This window comes from Palaemon carinicauda, chromosome 36 (assembly GCF_036898095.1).
Source record: "Palaemon carinicauda isolate YSFRI2023 chromosome 36, ASM3689809v2, whole genome shotgun sequence".
Taxonomy (NCBI): Eukaryota; Metazoa; Arthropoda; class Malacostraca; order Decapoda; family Palaemonidae; genus Palaemon; species Palaemon carinicauda.
In genome coordinates this window covers 13708610-13732639 of record NC_090760.1, presented here as the reverse complement: position 1 = coordinate 13732639, position 24030 = coordinate 13708610, and the positions used below count along the sequence as shown (strand labels likewise).

The 24030-nt window shown below is 38.4% G+C and overlaps 1 protein-coding gene across 4 annotated transcripts in view; it reads right to left on the bottom strand.

The window, feature by feature from the left end:
* The window catches only part of LOC137628755 (muscle-specific protein 300 kDa-like), a 312504-nt gene that overhangs the window by 79389 nt on the left and 209085 nt on the right, over nt 1-24030 (bottom strand). For all 4 annotated transcript variants that reach the window (XM_068359939.1, XM_068359940.1, XM_068359943.1 and 1 more), the window contains 4 exons: nt 4927-23634; nt 2160-2477; nt 825-1934; nt 319-468 (listed from right to left, as the gene is read on the bottom strand). In XM_068359939.1, coding sequence (XP_068216040.1) covers nt 319-468; nt 825-1934; nt 2160-2477; nt 4927-23634 — 20286 coding nt within the window. The remainder of the gene's footprint in view (nt 1-318; nt 469-824; nt 1935-2159; nt 2478-4926; nt 23635-24030) is intronic.

The window sequence follows — 24030 nt, the reverse complement described above, 5'->3', positions numbered from 1 at the left end:
AAAAGATAAATACTGTGAACGAACAAGGTAAAACGACAGTGGAGGTCCTGTAGAGAGTGGGGTTCCCCTGCTGTATGGGACTGGAAAAGCAGCCATCAAAGTAAAGCAAGTAATGATCAGTGATGAAACACTGACAACGATGGCCTTAATAAAATGAAAGCAGTTCTCGAAATATTTGACAACTCGATGAAGAAAATCAAAATCCGAAGAAATTTCCAGGAGCTCTAGAGGTCTTACCGTTTCCTTCTTTTTCTTCATGGTTTTTATAAAAAAAAAAAAAATGTCTACAAACTACAATAGCCTAATTGTTGTACTTACCTGAATCTGGTCTCTTTCTTGATGTGTGATACCCCGGGACTGGAGGGAGACGATGAGCGTGATCTTAGACTCTACCCAGGTGCGAACTTCCTCCTGTACCTCGACGAATCGGCTCCAGAGTTTCAAGGCGGTTTCGTATCTCAATATAACCTGCAAAAGTTGAAAAAAATGCAAAAATAGATTTTCACTCTAAACTGTTCACAAGACCACATTTAATAAGTTTTAAAAGAAAATTTCTAATTAGATGTCAAAGTAAACCTTTAATAAGGTTTCAAAATGAACCTTTAATAAGATTTCAGAATGAACCTTTAAATACGATTTCAAAATTTATGCAATTTTTCATAACAGGTAATTATCAATGTTACAAATAAGTATAAATAGGCCTTTATTAAGAAATAATAAAATTAAAATAGAGCTGTTATGCAAACTGTATGTAATTTCATGAGACAGGTTAGATCATTAACATATAATGCCTTATGTTAGAGAATAAGTTTTCTTGAACTTACCGATTCAATTCTTTCCGAAACGCTGTTCCATCTCGTGAGTTGCGTCTCGACGATTTGGGTTCTCTCCACTTGGACGGCCTGTGTCTTGAGCTTTTCTAACAAGGTCTCATTTGTGTTCATTGAGCTCTGCAGGTTCTGTAATTCTTCCACGTGTGTCTTGAGAGAGTCTCTGTTCACTGACGGCAACTCCAAAGCGCAGTCCATAAGATCCTCCACTTCCATGAGGAAACTGTCAACGGCATCTGCAGATGTCATGAACTTCTGCCAGACGTCGAGTCTGCCCTTGAGGTTGGTGTGAGTTTCCTTGATGCTCCCTGAGATGGACTTGAGCCTTTGCTGGAGATTGTCTATTTGAGTTTCCAGTTCTGTCAGATGGCAAGGGTGGTGAGGATCTTTCCTCAGTGTTTCCATGGTCTGCTTGACCTTCAAGATATCCTCTTCAGCTCGAGCAAGACCATCTTGAATGGTTTTACAGGAATGTATGGCTCCCTTGATGATCTTCTCACCTTCCTTGTCAACGGCTTGACATCTCTGCAGTGTGCTCTCAAGGTGCATCATGGTTAGAGAAATGCGCTCAACTCGACTGACGGTTTTCTGGACGTTGTCCAGCACATACTCAAGGGACGTAATGCGTTGCTGGATGGTACAGATCAGCTCTTGGCAGGTGAGATTCAGCCGTCCTAGAGTATCCACTAAGACTTCATCTTGTTCTTCCTCTGCACTTGAAACTTGAGTTAGATGGTCCAAGTTGTTCTTGCTGTTCAGGATTTTGACACGAAGGACCTTGTACTTTTCGGAGATGTCACGTAGTTGCTGGATGGAAGTGACATGAGTGTCAATTTCTTGTAAAGACACTTCTACACTGGAAAGTGTGTCCTGAGTTTCAGCTAGAAGCTGTGGGACTGGAACAACCTGAATTTGTATCTTATGAAGTTCTTGTTCCTTTGCTTGAAGAAGTTCTTCGAGCTCATGCCAATCGTTTTTGAACTGAGATAAGAAGTGTCGCTGATGGCTTTCATCTGTCATGTTCACCAGACTAACCGATTTATCAAAATGATTCATGCACTCATCCAGTAAGACACTTTGGCTGTCAAACTGTGCTTTTAGATTCTGTAAAAGATAAACATGATAGTTAGCAAAATCTGGTTCATGAATTTCAATATTCATGATCAAATTATGTTATTTGCTTTAACAATGTTGATCATACATAAACATTGCAAATAATGATTAAATGACAGACTAATTTAGTTGATAATTCTTTTTCAAATAGTTTCCAAATAATATTTTGCTATTTATGGCATGTAATTAGCTGCAAATATTTAATTAATTTCTTACCCATATTTGATTAAACTGTTCTCTCAATTTCTCTTGATCTTGAGGTGTGAGATCGATATCCTGAAGGGAACTCTTAGCTTGAGCACACCATTCCTGAAGTTTATCCATTTGAGTCTGGTAAGCTGCCCAGTGGACGTGAAGCTCCTCCAGGCGTTCTAGCAGGCGTCCCACATCCTGTCGAAGTCGTATGGTCCTCTGATGATGGGCCTTGACCCGCGTCTCCAGATGTGTGCAGGTAATCACATCCCCGACCTTGCGGACCATCTCCACCAGGTGGCCAGTATGGGCTTCGTGCGTCACACTCTCAGCAAGGAGGTCCTGTATTATTGAAACCGCACACACAGACACGCGTAAGAGTTAGTCATGCTCTAAAAGAGGGTGTTGTGTTATTGGGTGATGCTTTTCACCTCTATTAAGACCTATCTTCATCTCTCATACAAAATTTTCACTTCCTTCACCTGCTAAGAGGGTGTTAACAAAAGATCGTCCTGTACCAGGTCTAAAATAGACTTGATGAGAGTAAAGATGCCAAAGCATATATTAAGAAGCCTAATTACTAACTGGAAAAGCTTTTTAAATGATGAGGAAATCAAGAATGTTTTTTTTCTGTCAGTACAATTGAGTTATTTAGCAACTATGATGATGCTGAGAAGCATCATGATGTCTATGAATGTAACAAATGATATGTTATAAGCATGTTTGTTTCTGTGTACATATGCATGCATGTATAAATGAATAGATTTATTTTTCTGTTTCGTAATAATTACATTTATTTTCCATTCTATCACTATTCTGAAAATCCAATAGGACAGGGGAGTCAATATGGTAATAAATAACAGTGGGGCAATATACAAACCTATATCTAAGTATGTAATACAATCTGGTTTTAAAATAAATGAAAGTTTACTTTTAAAACTAACACCAAACAAACACACCCTCAAAATAAAACCAGCTATTGGACTAATTGAACATATTACAAATGTTATATCCCAGTCTTACAGGGATTGTATATACAATACAGGCTAACTTTAGGTGAACTTTAGATGTATACTGACATTTAAATGCTTAAGTTTGACCAAATTTACAACAACTTTTGTCAACATCAAGAACTACTCATTCTCTCTCTTTCAGGGTAGCTGCATACAATAATATATAACATAAATATTACATTTAACAATTTAAGTTATTGGTTACCAACAAATAAGGCAAATGAAGGTAAACTTGATCCATGGCGGATGGTGGAAGTTTGCATCTTAGAAAATCCAAATGACTTTGAACAATATGAGCTTAAATTTTGTTAGTTGCAATTGAAACCAAAAATGAATATACAATATGCTGGAAATTTACCCTATTATTTCAGCACGTTATAAGAAAGATTTCTCTTTGAGCTAGGTCTAAGAAGGATTGAAAATTAGTGCTATAAAATACATATGAAAAAAATTCCTTCATATTCACAGCTACTTGGTTTAGGCTTTTCCACGCTCCCAGTAGAGAACAGCTCCTATGGAACTTCATCTTCATTTCACTTAAATCAATCATTATTTAGCTGAAAATCACCTCAAATTGATATCTCAAAATGGCTGACAAGGATTAAGTAAGAAGTCATTGCTTCTGGATGAGTTTCTCAATAGAATTCCGGCAGGACTTCAAACCACGTCTGCTGATCAGCTTTAGATGTTATTACAATTTTTATGAATTTCAAATACATTAATCAATTGGTCTGAAATATTGTTCTCGTGTGATTCCCAAATACAGTTGACAAGGATCTAAGATGTTATCTTTGATTATGGAGGATTCAGAAATACTTCAATGGATCAGTCTATGGTATTGGAAAACTGAGCTTCATTTCAATTTATCCTTAAATATAGTTTCAACGATCAATTAGTTGGATCTTTAATTTCACATAAACTAATACTCATTAAGATTGCTAATAATGCCTACGATAAACAAATAACTCAAGGAAAATACTCGATTACTGATGCTATAGTGTAGCAATTTAAAGGCTTGTAACTAATATACGAACAATATATGCCATCATGTTATTGATACTAAGTGATTTCACATAAGGTGTTCAAAATGCCTTATGCTCATCCTGTGCTGTAATTTTCATTCAATAAAAATTGAAGACTTGAGTCATTCTGAACTGTGATCTCAAATGTATTTTAGATTCCTTAATCTCCAGCTAGCTTCCAGATGAATAAATAGCTGGTGAACCAAACAAGACCCCAAGTTCTGTCAATTTGCAGAATCAAACATGGTGATTAAATCAACCAACAGACGAGGGTCGGTAGGAGCTGTTACAAGATGGGGGAAAACAATAAAGCCTTTCATCAAAAATGTTAATGGGAAACATTCAATGATTTTTTCCAAGTAGTCCTCAGTACCTCAGAGGTTTGTTAACTGACAAGTTGTCAAATGAAAAATATGACTACAAACCTGGCATTCCTGAAATAAGCAAATTGGGGAAAATGGTAAATGGCCATGGTAAACCTGAATATGTTGCAAACTGAATTATTTTGTCAATTTGTGAATTATTGGGTTGAAAGGTTACTGCTGAAATCATAAAAAAATTACACTCTTAGTAGAACATGCCATGTGCCTAGTATGTGTGTCATCAATGAAAAATTTTCTAATTGCAAGTAATTTAAGTAAAGGACTTATGTTATTAGTCAGATGATGTACTAAATGTAATGTCCAATGGAACTTTTAACTTAAAAATTCACTTAAAACCCAATATTAGATAACTTTGAAGTAAACAATGTCTCACCTTGCAAGAGTTTGTGTTGTCCTCATAGTTGTCTGCAGACACTGTTTGCAGCCGGGCAGCTTGTTCTGACGCCGAGATGTTCCATTCCTCCTCTTCTTGAAGTTGGCTGAGAAGTCGCATCCATTCGGTTCGCAGAAGGGCAAGTTGGTGATTACGTTGAGTTGCCTTGTCGAGCAGGACTGATGCCCTCAGGTACGATCTAGAGTAAAGTTGCTGGTAATGAACCCGTGAACTTGGTTCTAGCGCAGTATCCAAGGATTCCAAAACTTTCTGACACTGTCTGAGTGACAGGAAGAGTTTTTTGTGTTTTGTGATAGTATCTGTTAAGTGATCAAGGTCTCTAGCAACTACACGAGCTTCTAGGATTGTTTCTGCCATTTCTATAAGATGTGTGAGCTCCATTAGCGTTTCTTCATATTCGGTGGTAGTAGTTGTCAATCGTAATACCCGATCGAGTTCTTTTTCAGCAGAATCTTGTATATTGCACAGCTCTGTCTGAACAGTTCCTAATTCATCCGAATCATGCTCACTTGGTACATTTGGTAGTTCATGTGCACCAAGCAAAAGACGTGTTAAACAGTCTCTCGTTTCTTCATTAGCAGTTAAAATCGTTTCGAGCTTAACAACCTTTTCTTCAGGTGTCATTGAAGTTTCTTGGATCTTGCCTAATTCTGCTCTTAGCTCTGCAATTTTCTTTTCAGCATCACCCACTGCAGCCATATACTGTACTTTGCTTTCTTCCTGCTGGATAACTTCCTCTTGCTGTGCCTGGCGTAATTTTTCTACCTGACTAACTTGTCCTTGCAAAATAGTCATCGTTTCCATTATGGTTATTATCGTTTCCTTGGTTAGAACATCATGTGCATATTCTGTTACTTCTTCTAGCATGGCAATCTTTTCCTCAATAATCAATATTTCATTCCTAAGATGCTCAAACTGTTGTTGCCTTTCAATAGGATTTTCAGCATATCTAACATTATAAGTTCTATATTCAATAGTTTCTAGCCAGGTACTTATAGTCTCAATAATAGTAATAAGAACTTTTTGAACAACAACAGGATCTTTCTTCTCTATAGATGAACGCAATATACTGAGACTACCATCAATCTGTTCACCTTTTTCTTGACTTGAAGGTTCATTGGAGGAAGCAAGTATTAATGGTGGACCTAGTGGAGACGCTGCTGGTTTTTCCTTGCGATTCTGGTAACGTTTGAGAAGAGAAGTTATGATATCCCATTCTTCTGTAATTTGTAGTTCTCGAACTTCACTTTTATCCTTTGGAACGCTTTCTTCTTGAATCACCGACCTCGAGCTAATGGGTGGTGACTTTGTTTCTGTATCTACCTGTGAAGAGCTTAGTTTCTCTGGTAAATATGGTTCTTCTTTTAATTCTGCCATGGGTGATAACGCAGAATGTTCATCTAATAATCTATCTCTTGTATGTGAGATATCTTCCACTGGTTGAACTCTCTCAATTGAAGGAGAAGATTCTATGTCAACGCTGGTAACAAACTGATCGTTCATATAAGTTGTATAAGGTGTTACTACAGGTTCTTCACCCATTCTTTCAGGGTCCTTCTCTAGTACTTTTTCTTTAATTTCTACAGGGACATGCTTATCAGGCTTTGTATCTAATTCCTTCTCTTTTTCAGCTATCTCAGTACTACAAACTATTTGGGAAATCTGGGGAGAGGGTTTATCTGTCTGATCAATACAGCTAGTCTCTATCGCTAAATCGTCAACTGGGCTAATGCTAACTTCAGCTGGGACCTGCCTATCTAAAACTCTTCCTTCATCTACATGCACAGTAACTACCTCATTATCATCAGATTCCGTTAATGGATCCTTAGAATCTTTGCTTTCAACAATGGTTTCGGGCTGTAGGTTTTCTAGTTCATCTGGAGCTTTTAGTAAAGGCACATCTTCTGCTACTATATCTCTACTGGTTATGTCAGGAATTTCAGTACCTTCAAACTTATCATTGTCCCCGACTGATATTGGTTTAGGTTGACGATCTTTACTGACTTTACTCTCAGCTACAATATCATCTTGGGCTCTGATTTCAGAAGGTACTTTTCCAATTCCTTTACCAGTTTCTGGAGGCAGCTGGACTTCTCTGACTTTCTGAATAGACTCAGTTGGCTTACCTTCAAGTGTGGGGACATCTTGATGACTTTCCTCAGGAGTTTGTTGCTGCTTCACTTCATCCAATTTTCTAGGAGAAGGAAGATCTTTACCAATGACCTCCGTTTCAGTAACTCCAGAATCTGTTAAGGAATCCTTTGCTGGCTGTGGGAGATGTTCAATAATTAATTTACTACCTCTACTAGACAACTCAGGTACAGTAATACTTTCCACTTTAAGATTACCAGGGACACTATGTCTACTTTTACTAATTCCATCTGACTCCTCTACAACTTCCTCAACCTCTACAGGCTTACCATCATCTCTGACAATATTCTTTTTAATCACTTTAGGTACAATAGTCTCATCAGTGAAAATCTCTGGTTGTTCTTCTAAACTTTCTTTACAAAGAGACTTACCATCAACAAAGTCTGGTTTCTTAATACTATCAAGATTAGTGGGTGCATCCTTGGTGTGAGTAGGAATGGCCTTACTTACTAAATCACGTGCAGGTGAGGGATGTTCTTCACAAGAATCAGGAACGTCAACTACCTCCTCTATTTCTGTTGGTTTTCCATCAGCAATCACACATTTTTCAAAAATTACTTTCCTTACAACACTCTCTGGATCATTTAAAACTTCTGCAATGTCAACAACCTTTTCTGGTGTTCGAGCCACACTATCAGATTCTTCAACAACTTCTTCAGTCTCTACTGGGTTACCATCAATTATGACTACCCTCTTCATTGATTTTCTTATATCCTTACCTGAAGCAGTTTCTGGTACAAGTTCATCAGCTGCAAAAGCCTCACCTGGAATATACCTATCACTTGTCCTTTGAGGAGCCTCCACATCCACCTTTTCAGTTTTAGGAGATTCTTTTTCAAGAGGTATCAAGGCACTCTTATTTGGCTGATATATTTCTCTACTACCTTCCTCTGGCTCTTTAATTTCCTCCTTTACCTTTACAGGTTGTCCATCATTATACACTACCTTTCCTTGTTTATGTTTGCCATCTGAAGGTAAAATATCTTCTGCTACATTTCTTTTTGTGACATCTTCAAGGGGGGACTTTCCTTTTTCCTCTGGTTTTTCCTCTGAATCTTTAGGAATAATGTTCCCGAAAATGCCCCTGAAAAATCTTCCAAAGGATGAAGTGCTCTTTGGTTCCTCAACTTTTACAGTTGCAACATCCGCTGGTCTTTGCTCGGTAGTCGTTACTAGTTCTTCAAAAGCTTCTTCAGGCTCTCCCAACTTGTCACTTGTTTCAATTGGTTGATCATCAATGCAAACAACCCCTTTCTCAATTGGTTTTTCTTCTTTGGGCCTATCTTTGTGTCCATCCTTCCTGATGACTTCTTTAATGACGGCTCCTGTTTCCGGTCTACATATATCTTTTACAACCTTAACTTCAGATGGCTCTTTTTCTCTTGTTAAAGTTGGCTCACAAATAGCTCTAAATTCAGTCATTTCCTCTGGTTCTTCAACCTCCTCTTCAGTCTCTACTGGTTTGCCATCAATATATACAATCTTCTTAATTCTCTTCCTGATGATTCTTCTGATTGTGGTTGTAGATCCTGGTTCACATATTTCTTCTATCATCACTGATTCTGAAGGCTTCCCTACACTCACTGAGCCTGGTTCTTCCACAATAGTTCCTTCATCTATTTCCTCCGGTTCCTCAACTTCCTCTTCAGTTTCAACTGGTTTCCCATCAATATAAACAATCTTCTTAATTATTCTCCTCCTAATAATTTTCCTGATTGTTGTTGTAGTTTCTGGTTCATGAATCTCTTCTGTAACTACAGATTCTGATGGCTTCCTTTCACGCACTGAGCCTGGTTCTTCCACAACAGTTCCTTCATCAATTTCCACTGGTTCCTCAATTTCCTCTTCAGTTTCAACTGGCTTCCCATCAATATAAACAATCTTCTTAATTATCCTTCTCCTGATAATTCTCCTGATTGTGGTTGTAGTTTCTGGTTCAAGAATCTCCTCTGTAATTACAGATTCTGATGGCTTCCTTTCACTCACTGAGCCTGGTTCTTCCACAACAGTTCCTTCATCTATTTCCTCTGGTTCTTCAACTACCTCTTCAGTTTCAACTGGCTTCCCATCAATATAAACAATCTTCTTAATTATTCTCCTCCTAATAATTCTCCTGATTGTGGTTGTAGTTTCTGGTTCAAGAATCTCCTCTGTAATTACAGATTCTGATGGCTTCCTTTCACTCACTGAGCCTGGTTCTTCAACAACAGTTCCTTCATCTATTTCCTCTGGTTCTTCAACTACCTCTTCAGTTTCAACTGGCTTCCCATCAATATAAACAATCTTCTTAATTACCCTCTTCCTAATAATTCTTCTGATTGTGGTTGTAGTTTCTGGTTCATGAATCTCTTCTGTAACTACAGATTCTGATGGCTTCATTTCACGCACTGAACTTGGTTCTTCGACAACAGTTCCTTCATCTATTTCCTCTGGTTCCTCAACTTCCTCTTCAGTTTCAACTGGTTTCCCATCAATATAAATAATCTTCTTAATTATCCTTCTCCTAATAATTCTTCTGATTGTGGTTGTAGTTTCTGGTTCATGAATCTCTTCTGTAACTACAGATTCTGACGGCTTCCTTTCACGCATTGAGCCTGGGTCTTCAACAACAGTTCCTTCATCTATTTCCTCTGGTTCCTCAACTTCCTCTTCAGTTTCAACTGGTTTCCCATCAATATAAATAATCTTCTTAATTATCCTCCTCCTAATAATTCTCCTGATTGTGGTTTCTGGTTCATGAATCTCTTCGGTAACTACAGATTCTGACGGCTTCCTTTCACTCACTGAGCCTGGTTCTTCCATAACAGTTCCTTCATCTATTTCCTCTGGTTCCTCAACTTCCTCTTCAGTTTCAACTGGTTTCCCATCAATATAAACAATCTTCTTAATTATCCTTCTAATAATTCTCCTGATTGTGGTTGTAGTTCCTGGTTCAAGAATCTCTTCTGTAACTACAGATTCAGACGGCTTCCTTTCACTCACTGAGCCTGGTTCTTCAACAACAGTTCCTTCATCTATTTCCTCTGGTTCTTCAACTACCTCTTCAGTTTCAACTGGTTTCCCATCAATATAAACAATCTTCTTAATTACTCTCTTCCTAATAATTCTTCTGATTGTGGTTGTAGTTTCTGGTTCATGAATCTCTTCTGTAACTACAGATTCTGATGGCTTCCTTTCACGCACTGAGCCTGGTTCTTCTACAACAGTTCCTTCATCTATTTCCTCTGGTTCCTCAACTTCCTCTTCAGTTTCAACTGGCTTCCCATCGATATAAACAATCTTCTTAATTACCCTCTTCCTAATAATTCTTCTGATTGTGGTTGTAGTTTCTGGTTCATGAATCTCTTCTGTAACTACAGATTCTGATGGCTTCCTTTCACGCACTGAGCCTGGTTCTTCTACAACAGTTCCTTCATCTATTTCCTCTGGTTCTTCAACTATCTCTTCAGTTTCAACTGGCTTCCCATCAATATAAACAATCTTCTTAATTACTCTCTTCCTAATAATTCTTCTGATTGTGGTTGTAGTTTCTGGTTCATGAATCTCTTCTGTAACTACAGATTCTGACGGCTTCCTTTCACTCACTGAGCCTGGTTCTTCAACAACAGTTCCTTCATCTATTTCCTCTGGTTCTTCAACTATCTCTTCAGTTTCAACTGGTTTCCCATCAATATAAACAATCTTCTTAATTATTCTCTTCCTAATAATTCTTCTGATTGTGGTTGTAGTTTCTGGTTCATGAATCTCTTCTGTAACTACAGATTCTGATGGCTTCCTTTCACGCACTGAGCCTGGTTCTTCTACAACAGTTCCTTCATCTATTTCCTCTGGTTCTTCAACTATCTCTTCAGTTTCAACTGGTTTCCCATCAATATAAACAATCTTCTTAATTACTCTCTTCCTAATAATTCTTCTGATTGTGGTTGTAGTTTCTGGTTCAAGAATCTCTTCTGTAACTACAGATTCTGACGGCTTCCTTTCACTCACTGAGCCTGGGTCTTCCACAACAGTTCCTTCATCTATTTCCTCTGGTTCCTCAACTTCCTCTTCAGTTTCAACTGGTTTCCCATCAATATAAACAATCTTCTTAATTATCCTCCTCCTAATAATTTTTCTGATTGTGGTTGTGGTTTCTGGTTCATGAATCTCTTCGGTAACTACAGATTCTGACGGCTTCCTTTCACTCACTGAGCCTGGTTCTTCCATAACAGTTCCTTCATCTATTTCCTCCGGTTCCTCAACTTCCTCTTCAGTTTCAACTGGTTTCCCATCAATATAAACAATCTTCTTAATTATCCTTCTAATAATTCTCCTGATTGTGGTTGTAGTTCCTGGTTCATGAATCTCTTCTGTAACTACAGATTCTGACGGCTTCCTTTCACTCACTGAGCCTGGTTCTTCCACAACAGTTCCTTCATCTATTTCCTCTGGTTCTTCAACTTCCTCTTCAGTTTCAACTGGTTTCCCATCAATATAAACAATCTTCTTAATTATCCTCCTCCTAATAATTCTTCTGATTGTGGTTGTAGTTTCTGGTTCATGAATCTCTTCTGTAACTACAGATTCTGATGGCTTCCTTTCACGCACTGAGCCTGGTTCTTCCACAACAGTTCCTTCATCTATTTCCTCTGGTTCTTCAACTTCCTCTTCAGTTTCAACTGGCTTCCCATCAATATAAACAATCTTCTTAATTATCCTCCTACTAATAATTTTTCTGATTGTGGTTGTGGTTTCTGGTTCATGAATCTCTTCGGTAACTACAGATTCTGACGGCTTCCTTTCACTCACTGAGCCTGGTTCTTCCATAACAGTTCCTTCATCTATTTCCTCCGGTTCCTCAACTTCCTCTTCAGTTTCTACTGGTTTCCCATCAATATAAACAATCTTCTTAATTATCCTTCTCCTAATAATTCTCCTGATTGTGGTTGTAGTTTCTGGTTCATGAATCTCTTCTGTAACTACAGATTCTGACGGCTTCCTTTCACTCACTGAGCCTGGTTCTTCCAAAACAGTTCCTTCATCAATTTCCTCTGGTTCTTCAACTTCCTCTTCAGTTTCAACTGGTTTCCCATCAATGTAAACAATCTTCTTAATTATCCTTCTAATAATTCTCCTGATTGTGGTTTCTGGTTCATGAATCTCTTCTGTAACTACAGATTCTGATGGCTTCCTTTCACTCACTGAGCCTGGTTCTTCCACAACAGTTCCTTCATCAATTTCCTCCGGTTCCTCAACTTCCTCTTCAGTTTCAACAGGTTTCCCATCAATATAAACAATCTTCTTAATTATCCTTCTAATAATTCTCCTGATTGTGGTTGTAGTTCCTGGTTCATGAATCTCTTCTGTAACTACAGATTCAGACGGCTTCCTTTCACTCACTGAGCCTGGTTCTTCCACAACAGTTCCTTCATCTATTTCCTCTGGTTCTTCAACTTCCTCTTCAGTTTCAACTGGTTTCCCATCGATATAAACAATCTTCTTAATTATCCTTCTCCTAATAATTCTCCTGATTGTGGTTGTAGTTTCTGGTTCATGAATCTCTTCTGTAACTACAGATTCTGATGGCTTCCTTTCAATCACTGAGCCTGGTTCTTTAACAACAGTTCCTTCATCAATTTCCTCTGGTTCTTCAACTTCCTCTTCAGTTTCAACTGGTTTCCCATCAATATAAACAATCTTCTTAATTATCCTTCTCCTAATAATTCTCCTGATTGTGGTTGTAGTTTCTGGTTCAAGAATCTCTTCTGTAACTACAGATTCTGATGGCTTCCTTTCACTCACTGAGCCTGGTTTTTCAACAACAGTTCCTTCATCTATTTCCTCTGGTTCTTCAACTTCCTCTACAGTTTCAACTGGTTTCCCATCAATATAAACAATCTTCTTAATTATCCTTCTAATAATTCTCCTGATTGTGGTTGTAGTTCCTGGTTCATGAATCTCTTCTGTAACTACAGATTCAGACGGCTTCCTTTCACTCACTGAGCCTGGTTCTTCCACAACAGTTCCTTCATCTATTTCCTCTGGTTCTTCAACTTCCTCTTCAGTTTCAACTGGTTTCCCATCAATATAAACAATCTTCTTAATTATCCTTCTCCTAATAAGTCTTCTGATTGTGGTTGTAGTTTCTGGTTGATGAATCTCTTCTGTAACTACAGATTCTGATGGCTTCCTTTCTCTCACTGAGCCTAGTTCTTCCACAACAGTTCCTTCATCAATTTCCTCAGGTTCTTCAACTTCCTCTTCAGTTTCAACTGGTTTCCCATCAATATAAACAATCTTCTTAATTATCCTCCTCCTAATAATTCTTCTGATTGTGGTTGTAGTTTCTGGTTCATGAATCTCTTCTGTAACTACAGATTCTGATGGCTTCCTTTCACTCACTGAGCCTGGTTCTTCCACAACAGTTCCTTCATCAATTTCCTCTGGTTCTTCAACTTCCTCTTCAGTTTCAACTGGTTTCCCATCAATATAAACAATCTTCTTAATTATCCTCCTCCTAATAATTCTTCTGATTGTGGTTGTAGTTTCTGGTTCACGAATCTCTTCTGTAACTACCGGATTCCTTTCACCATGTGACCTCTGCTCTTCCAAAGTAGTTTTTACATTCTCTTGAGGTTTCTCAATCACAGCAACTGTGGGGAATGGCTCGGGTTCTGTAATTTCAAAATCTTCATATTCAGGAATTTTAATTGGACTTTTTGATAACCCAACATTCTCACTAATGAATTCCGTAGGCTTTAAAGGCTTTTCTTTTTCATAATTCTTTTTGGCAAAGGTCTTTTCTCTACTTAAGCGTGGATTAGGATTTTGTGAGTCTCCTGAGGGAACTGGGAAATCTTTAGTTGGATCTGTGAAGTTACAATGATCTACTGGGTCTATTGGCCTTTTCATTGGGAAAACGGGCGAAACAGGTGTCGACTGTTCATCTGGAATATTTTCAACACTTACATTCACTCCTTTCTTAGCATATATTTCTTCTTTCCATGGGACAACAGTAGATGAATCTGAGGGTAAAACATCAGCAACCTTATTTACTTCGACAACAGGGAAATCAGACTCTAACTGCTCCTTCTTTGGTTCCTCATTCTGACCAGGTATCAGTTTTGGCTTTGTTTCTGATATAATTACAGGGAATGGTTCATTAACAATGCTCAAAGTTTCCTCATATTCTGGGACAGATGGGGAAGGCTGTTTTATATAATCTTCCTTAGTAAATTGAGGAGATTTATCATCAAATTTATTTTGGATATACAGGGGATCCTTGAAAACTTCAGATTTATCTGCACTTGCTGGAAGAGAATCTTCTTTCCCTAATGGTTGAGGTACATCACCAAATGGTGAGGGGAATTCCGGTGTTTTAACTGGTTCATCAGGTTTCTTTCCTGGTAATGCTTCCAAAGGTGCTATTGATTCATCAGTGGGAATAGTCAGTTCTTTGCCATCTTTCTCATTCCTCTTGTCATAAAGATTCTCTGTCCATGCTGTGGTTGGGCTCGTATCTCTGGGAATTTCGGAAATATTGGCCGTTTTTGGTTTAGGGAAACCTTCCACAGGTTTTTCGGCAGGTTGTTCTGCAGTACTAGGAGGAATGCCATTTTCATGAAGCTCCTTGACAGCCAAATTCTCTTTTTCATCTTCATTACGAATTTCGGGGAAAGGTACTAGTGGGACATTTTCCTTGATTTCGTACTTTGGTATTTTAACAGAAGGTTGCTTTAGATTTTCTTGTTCAACAATAGGCAGAGACTCATCATCAATTTCTACATTCTTATAAATATGCTCTTTGAAAGGACTTGGTTTCTTAGCATCTTTAGGGACTTGGTCATCGCATGCTGGTTTTGGAAAGCTGGAAGATGGAACTGGGAAATTTTCATTGTCAATTATTCCTTCTGGTTTCTTCATTGGTAACTCTGGCAGATTGATTTGAGGACCTTCATCAGGATATAGTTCATCATGTATTTCTCTTTTATCCTGCTCATATTTCTCAACAGTCCACTGCAAAGGAGCCTGGCCATCACTAGGCATACCCTGAGTAGAAGAAATAGGGGCAGGGAAAGGTTCAACTAAGAGACTTTCAGATTGTTGTGTAACCAATTTATCTCCCTCTGACTTGTCAGGGACTATTTTGTCAGTTTCTTGTTCAGCATCTAGTCTATCCTTTGGACTGTCCATTGCATTATCATTTCTATGTGGCTCTGAAGTTAAACTAGGGAAAGGAGCCACAGGAAGTTCTTTCTTTGGCTCATATATAGGCATTCCAACTGAGGGTTGCTTTAAATTTTCTTGCTCAGTAATGGGAGCATAATCCTCTTTAAGTATGTCTCTCTTATATACAGTATCACTAAACACAGGAACACTTTTGACTTTTTCAGGTTCCAGGTCGTTGCTGACTGGTTCAGGAAAACTGACCGCTGGTAGAGGGAAATTTTTGTCCTTTGGTATCTCCTCTATTCTATTCTTTGGTAACTCTGGCAGGTGTACCTCAACACCTGATTCTGGATATTGTTCATCACTCACCTTTGCCTTACTCTGCTCGTATGTCTCAACAGTCCACTGCATAGGAGCCTGGCCATCACTAGGCAAAACCTGAGTAGGAGAGGAAACAGGAGCAGGGAAAGATTCAACCATGGCCTCCTCTGATTCTGGCAAAATTGAATCTTCTTCTTTAGATTTATCTTGCGTTTTATCTTGGGGAGACATTGGTAAAATATTTGGGAAGGGGGTTACAGGAAGTTCTTTCTTTGATTCAAAATCTGGTACTAAAACTGGAGGTTGCTTCAGATTTTCTTGTTCAACAATTGGATGGTGTTCATCAACGATCTTATCTATTGTATACACCTCTTTAGTGAAGATAGATAAGGTTTCAGCTTTCTGTGGTTCTTGGAAATCACTGACTGGCTTTGGGAAACTTCCTTCGGGATTAGGAAATTCTTCATCTGTTAGGACCATATCTGGTTTTTTCATAGGCAAATCTGGTAATTGCACCTCAGGACCTGGCTCAGGGTGTAACTCATTATGGATTGGTACTGCATTCTTCTGGTACTTTTCAATAGTCCACTGTAAATTACCCTGGATATCGGCCGGTATTTCTTGAGCAGAGGATGAAATAGGAGTTGGGAATGGATTAGCTGAGAGTGTTTCATCTAATTCTGGTGAAATTACAATTTTTTCTTGTGGTTTACCATCTTCCTTTCTTTCTTCTTGATTACCAGATATGATAGCTGGGAAAGGCTCATCAGAAAGTTTCTCTTTAGACACATATTCTGGTACCTTAACAGATGGCTGTTTTAGGTCTTCTTGTTCAACAATAGGAGCAGAATCTATTGCAACAATACCTTTCTTATAAACAGAGTCAGCAAATGTACATGGGGAATCAACCGTTTTTGGTTCTTGGTCCCCATATACTGGCGTTGGAAGACTGGACAGAGGTACAGGGAAAACCCTTTCCTCTTCCTCTTCTGGCCTCTTCATTGGTAAATCTGGTAATTGAATATTTACACCTTCTGGATATTCCTCAACACTTACCTGCACTTTGCTTAGTTCATATCTATCTGTATTCCAGTGCAAGGGAGCTTTACCATCAACAGGTGTTACTTGAGCAACAGAAGGATCTGGGGTTGGGAAAGCCTCTATGTTGATTTCTTGCTCAGATACATGAACAATATTTTCAAATGGTTCTAATGAAATATTTATTTTACCTTCTTTGACAACTGCATCTCTTCCTTCTGATTTATCGACTAAAACATGCGTTTTTTGTACATTAGAGAGAATTTCAGGGAATGGAGTAATTGGAATTTCTTCCTCTGTGTCATAAACTGGCACTACAACCTTTGTCGGCATCAGGTTATCTTGTTCATCTATGGGACTGTATTTTTCACTAACTCTGGCATTCTTATATACAGCATCGGTAAATACAACAGAGGTTTCAACATTTTCTGGTTTTTGGTCATTACTTACTGGTTTTGGGAAGCATGCTACTGGAACTGGGAAATCTTCAGTATTAGTCATATTCTCAGGTATCTTCATGGGTAAATCAGGAAGATTAACTTCAACGCCTTCTTGAGGACAGCCTATATCATGGAACTGCATTTCATTTTTAGAATATTTCTCTTTGGGCCACTTTATAGAAGGCTGACCGTCAATAGGCAAAACCTGAGTAGGAGAGGAAGCTGGAGCAGGGAAAGGCTCTACAGGTTTGTTATTTGCAGTGTCACTATTAAATTCTGGAGGTTTCATTCCTTTTTCATGCAGGTCAGGTGACTTACTATCTAGAGGCTTAGGTTCATTTACATATAATACATTTTCTACCTTTTCTGATGTCACATCTGGAGAAGTAGCAATATCTTCATTGGCTGGAACTCCTGGGGTTGGGAAGAGTGGGACATCTGCAGCTTCTGTCTTCATTAGAATTGGTGGTGATACTGGAGGATTCTTTGACTGGGGAATTGTTTCTGGTGCTTCACTCACTGAAAGACTTGAATACTGATTTTCAGGCCAAGACTTTGTTCTGCTATTATCAGATTCTTTTGGCTTTCCTTCAAGAGAAATTGGTTGAGGAAATTCTCCAACAGGTTTAGGGAAATCTATCAGCTTGTCATCTAAATACGGTCTTTTTTCCTCAACCAAAACTGGGGCTTCTTTTGGCTCATTGGTAATAGAATTGACATGCTGTTTTTCAAGTTGGCTATAATGACTTTGAGTGAAGTTTGGCAGTGACACATTAGTTGATTCATGAACAAGATCAGAATTATCATCTCGGGAAATTTTAGGGAATCCAGAACGATCTGCAAACTCCTGAGGTTGAGCAAAGGAAACAAAGTTTTTAGAGTCTTCATAAGAGATATCAGGGGGAGTTACTGGTACAGGAGGGGCAGGAGATGGCGTCATAGAGATATGTCCTACTTCTCTTAATTTTGATGTTGGTGAATATGTGGTTCCCTCGAATTTCTTCAGTTTCCCTTCAAAATCTTGAGGCACATCTTCACTGGAATTTTCAGGATCTGGAACATCACCCACTGGCACAGGGAATGAACTAATTGAGACACTTTCACTTGGAGGAAACACAGGCAACTCAGGAGATTTGGGAGGCTCTGCTCTGCTTTGAATAAGTTCTGTAATTTCTTCTATACTGGATTTTCTATAAACGGAGGATTCAAATACTTTTGGCATCTCAAAGAATTTGCGAAGTTGAGCTACACCACTTTCTTTTCCCTCGGGTGTTGGGAAAGGAGCATCATCAGGGGGTGTTTCTTCTAATTTCGCAGGCACTCTATCTTTATCCTTAACTAAAAGCTCGCTGGGTGAAGGGAAGGACTGAGAATACAGTTCTGTAGTTTTTGTTATAGTCTTTCCCTTTTCACAGGTAGTAATTTCCTTAACATCAATTTCTTGACTCTCAGAAATTGAAATTTCCCGTGTTACATCTTTCAAAGAATTAGAAGGATCTGGGAATGGCTCAGAATCGCCTTCAGTAGCAGGCGCTTCAATTATTTTCACAGGAGGAGCTTTGTCCCTGGAGTCAGGGATCTTGCTACTTTTACATGGCTCATCAGGTTTCTTATTATAAAGACCTTTTGTCCATACATTGATTGAGATATCATCTTCCTCACTATCCTTTGGCTTACTATCATCCTTTCTCACTGGTTGTGGTAGAGAACCTTCCGGGACTGGGAACACACTTGATACAGATTCTAAATGTTTAGGAGGTTCACATGGTAATGACTTCGTAATGTCAAGTGTTTCAGAGGGAATTTGAGTGGGCTCTTCATCATTAGGCTGAGACATATAAAGGTTTTCATGCCAGTAGCCCTGTGCATCCTCTGGCTTTTGAGGAAGTTCACCTACATTGGATATGGGTGTTGGGAAAGCATTCACTGTGTTTTCATCCTTATCAACAAGGTCATCCTTCTTTTCTGGTGAGACAAACTCTGTTATAGTTACTCCAGATGCATCATCAGGCATGCCAAAGTGCATCTCTGGTTCTTCTACAACTTCTTCTGTCTCTACTCTCTCACCATTGATAATTTGTACCCTCTTAACAATTTTCATTCGGCGTCTTACCGCATGAACTTGAACAGTTTTTACATTGGTTGTTATGGTGTCTTTGTCAATTGCCTCCCCACCTTCTAAGATTTCTTCAGATACAACAGGTTTGCCTTCCACAATTTTTATTTTTCTCACTACTCTTGCTGGCTGATGGGTTTGGAGACCAGTTACATCACCAAGATCAAACTGAACATTTTCAACATCTTGGCTAATAGGCAACGTTATTTCTTCACTTGTATCACCAGTCTTTGAATACTCCATAACTTCGTCCGGGGATTCAGACCTTTCTTCTTCAATTACCTCCTTGCCATCCACAATACGAACAAAGCGACGTATCTTTATGTTTTTCTTAATGATACGAATACCACCAGCAGTGGGAGTTGAAAGATGTTCATCTCCAGAGTCTGGCTCTTCAATCACTTCCTCGGTTTCTGTGGGCTTACCATCAACAATAATAATCTTCTTTATTACTCTTCTTCTTATGATTCGGGTTACTGTTTCATCTGGCTGGCACAATGTATCCGTAACTGAGAAGTCTGAAGGAACCTTCTCAAAGCCACTAACAATAGAATCTGCTGGTTCTTCAACAAACTCCTCAGTTTCAACAGGTTTACCATCGACCATAATAATTTTCTTGGTACCTTTCCTTCTAACTGTTTCTGAAATAGTTGAATTTGATGGGATAGTTTCTATGATTTCCTCAGAAACATTATCAGGTTCTTCTATAACTTCTTCTGTCTCTACAGGTTTTCCATTGACCATGATAATTTTCTTAATTATTCTTTTCCTGATTATTTTAGTTGTGGTTACGTCTGGTTCATAAACAGTCTCTGTAATTACAGAATCAGATGGAAGGTTTTGTACAGACTCATTAGTTGTTTCTTCTGGTTCTTCAACAATCTCTTCTGTTTCTACGGGCTTTCCATCAACAAATATTATTTTCTTTATTATTCGTTTTCTTATGATCCTTCTTGTAGTGGTAGTAACCTCAGGCTCACATACTGTTTCAGTAATTACCGACTGAGATGGAACAATGTCAGTTTTCTCTTCTGTAACTTCTGGCTCTTCAATAACTTCTTCGGTTTCAACAGGTTTTCCATCTACCATGATTATTTTCTTAACAATTCTCTTTCTAATCATTCTTCTGGTGGTGGTAACTTCAGGTTCACAGATTGTTTCTGTTATTACAGAATCTGAGGGAAGACTTTGAAGCATTTCCTCTGTAACTTCTTCTGGTTCTTCGACAACCTCTTCAGTTTCTACAGGTTTTCCATCAATCATTATAATCTTCTTAATTATTCTTCTTCTGATAATTGTTCTGGTTGTGGTGATTTCTGGTTCAGAAATTGTCTCTGTTACCACTGAGTCTGATGAAAGGCTTTGAAGCATTTCCTCTGTAACTTCTTCTGGTTCTTCGACAACTTCTTCAGTTTCGACAGGTTTTCCATCAACCATTATTATCTTCTTGATTATTCTTCTTCTGATAATTGTTCTGGTCGTGGTGATTTCTGGTTCAGAAATTGTCTCTGTTACCACCGAGTCTGATGGAAGGCTCTGAAGCATTTCCTCTGTAACTTCTTCTGGTTCTTCGACAACTTCTTCAGTTTCAACAGGTTTTCCATCAACCATTATTATCTTCTTGATTATTCTTCTTCTGATAATTGTTCTGGTCGTGGTGATTTCTGGTTCAGAAATTGTCTCTGTTACCACTGAGTCTGATGGAAGACATTGAAGCATTTCCTCTGTAACTTCCTCTGGTTCTTCAACAACTTCTTCAGTTTCTACAGGTTTTCCATCAACCATTATTATCTTCTTGATTATTCTTCTTCTGATAATTGTTCTGGTCGTGGTGATTTCTGGTTCAGACATTGTCCCTGTTACCATTGAGTCTGATGGAAGGCTCTGAAGCATTTCCTCTGTAACTTCTTCTGGTTCTTCGACAACTTCTTCAGTTTCAACAGGTTTTCCATCAACCATTATTATCTTCTTGATTATTCTTCTTCTGATAATTGTTCTGGTTGTGGTGATTTCTGGTTCAGAAATTGTCTCTGTTACCACCGAGTCTGATGGAAGACTTTGAAGCATTTCCTCTGTAACTTCCTCTGGTTCTTCGACAACTTCTTCAGTTTCTACAGGTTTTCCATCAACCATTATTATCTTCTTGATTATTCTTCTTCTGATAATTGTTCTGGTCGTGGTGATTTCTGGTTCAGAAATTGTCTCTGTTACCACCGAGTCTGATGGAAGACTTTGAAGCATTTCCTCTGTAACTTCCTCTGGTTCTTCAACAACTTCTTCAGTTTCTACAGGTTTTCCATCAACCATTATTATCTTCTTGATTATTCTTCTTCTGATAATTGTTCTGGTCGTGGTGATTTCTGGTTCAGAGATTGTTTCTGTTACCACTGAGTCTGATGGAAGACTTTGAAGCATTTCATCAGTGATTTCTTCTGGTTCTTCGACAACTTCTTCAGTTTCTACAGGTTTTCCATCAACCATTATTACCTTCCTGATTATTCTTCTTCTGATAATTGTTCTTGTTGTGGTGATTTCTGGTTCAGAAATTGTTTCTGTTACCACTGAGTCTGATGGAAGACTTTGAAGCATTTCATCAGTGATTTCTTCTGGTTCTTCGACAACTTCTTCAGTTTCTACAGGTTTTCCATCAACCATTATTATCTTCTTGATTATTCTTCTTCTGATAATTGTTCTGGTTGTGGTGATTTCTGGTTCAGAAATTGTCTCTGTTACCATTGAGTCTGATGGAAGACTTTGAAGCATTTTGTCAGTAACTTCTTCTGGTTCTTCGACAACTTCTTCAGTTTCTACAGGTTTTCCATCAACCATTATTATCTTCTTGATTATTCTTCTTCTGATAATTGTTCTGGTCGTGGTGATTTCTGGTTCAGAGATTGTTTCTGTTACCACTGAGTCTGATGGAAGACTTTGAAGCATTTCATCAGTGATTTCTTCTGGTTCTTCGACAACTTCTTCAGTTTCTACAGGTTTTCCATCAACCATTATTACCTTCCTGATTATTCTTCTTCTGATAATTGTTCTTGTTGTGGTGATTTCTGGTTCAGAGATTGTTTCTGTTACCACTGAGTCTGATGGAAGACTTTGAAGCATTTCATCAGTGATTTCTTCTGGTTCTTCGACAACTTCTTCAGTTTCAACAGGTTTTCCATCAACCATTATTACCTTCTTGATTATTCTTCTTCTGATAATTGTTCTTGTTGTGGTGATTTCTGGTTCAGAGATTGTTTCTGTTACCACTGAGTCTGATGGAAGACTTTGAAGCATTTCATCAGTGATTTCTTCTGGTTCTTCGACAACTTCTTCAGTTTCGACAGGTTTTCCATCAACCATTATTATCTTCTTGATTATTCTTCTTCTGATAATTGTTCTTGTTGTGGTGATTTCTGGTTCAGAGATTGTTTCTGTTACCACTGAGTCTGATGGAAGACTTTGAAGCATTTCGTCAGTGATTTCTTCTGGTTCTTCGACAACTTCCTCCTTTTCAACGGGTTTTCCATCGATCATCACAATTCTTTTGATTATTCTTTTTCTGATAATTGTTCTTGTGGATGTAATGTTAGGCTTAAATTCTATTCCCATCACTGAAGAGCCCACTGCTCCATCATCAGGTTCTTCTACCACTTCTTCTGTTTCTACAGGCTTCCCATCAATAATAACAATCTTCTTGATTATTCTCTTTCTTATAATTTTACATGTTTTCTCTAGAGCTTCAATCTGCTGGCCATATTGATTTGAATCTTGTGGTTTTTCATAAATTGAGCCAGTTACTTTATGGGGCATGGATTTTAGTGCCACTTCATTTCGACGTCCAACTGGGTCCTCAAATTCATCAATTTCAACTGGCTTCCCATCAATAGTTACTGTTTTCTTCACCAATCTTCTAACAACTTGCTGAGATTGTACTGTTGCCTCTGGTTCGTGTACTTCTTCAGCAGAATCTAAGAACTCGGTCTCAGAACTTACCAGATTTCTAAATCTCTGAGGAATGTTGCCAGAGAATGCGGGTGACACACCAGGCTCATAAACTGAGTCAAGGAACTTTGATGAATCAGATTCAGTAAATTCTTCTGTAACATCTTCTGGCTCCTCAATCACTTCTTCCTTTTCAACCGGTTTCCCATCAACCATCGTTATCGTCTTGATTATTCTTCGACGTATAGCTCTTACAACAGTAGTCGTGCTTCCAGGATCAACGAACAGTGACCGCTTTATAACGTGTTCTTCTGGCTCTTCAACAACTTCCTCAGTCTCAACTGGCACACCGTCAATCATAACTACATTCTTTATGCTTCTTCTCCGAATAACTTGGTAGACCGTAGGCTCGGTGATGACTTCCGTGACCTCAGGTTCCTCCATCCTCTGTACATCTTGTTTCTCAACAGGGCTTTCAGAGTCTTTACCTATGTCTTGTTTAGTAGCTTGCAGTCTTGCAGTCTCATTTGCCAGGATCTCCTAAAATGAATTTCAGCTTATTTTACCTCCATCATGAAACAACATCCAAGATAAAAAATTTACCTGCTTGACTTGGTAGTTGAGTTACGGTACAAAAATGCTAACATAGAATATATATTACAGAAAGAAGTCAGGAAAATCAAACACAAAATTAACATAAAGCTACAATGCACAGTACGGTGAATGTTTGACATGCAATATACAAAATTTGCCCACATCATTGATCATATGCTGTTCAAAGGCACAATTATTACTACAATAAGCAGGCTAATCAATCTCTGAGGGAAAATTGAAGGATACTTCCAGACTGATTTGATAGAAACTACAGAGGATTCCAATGGTAATAATGCAAGCAAAGGTAAACATATGCAATCAGATGTCGTTTGGTGGGGCAAA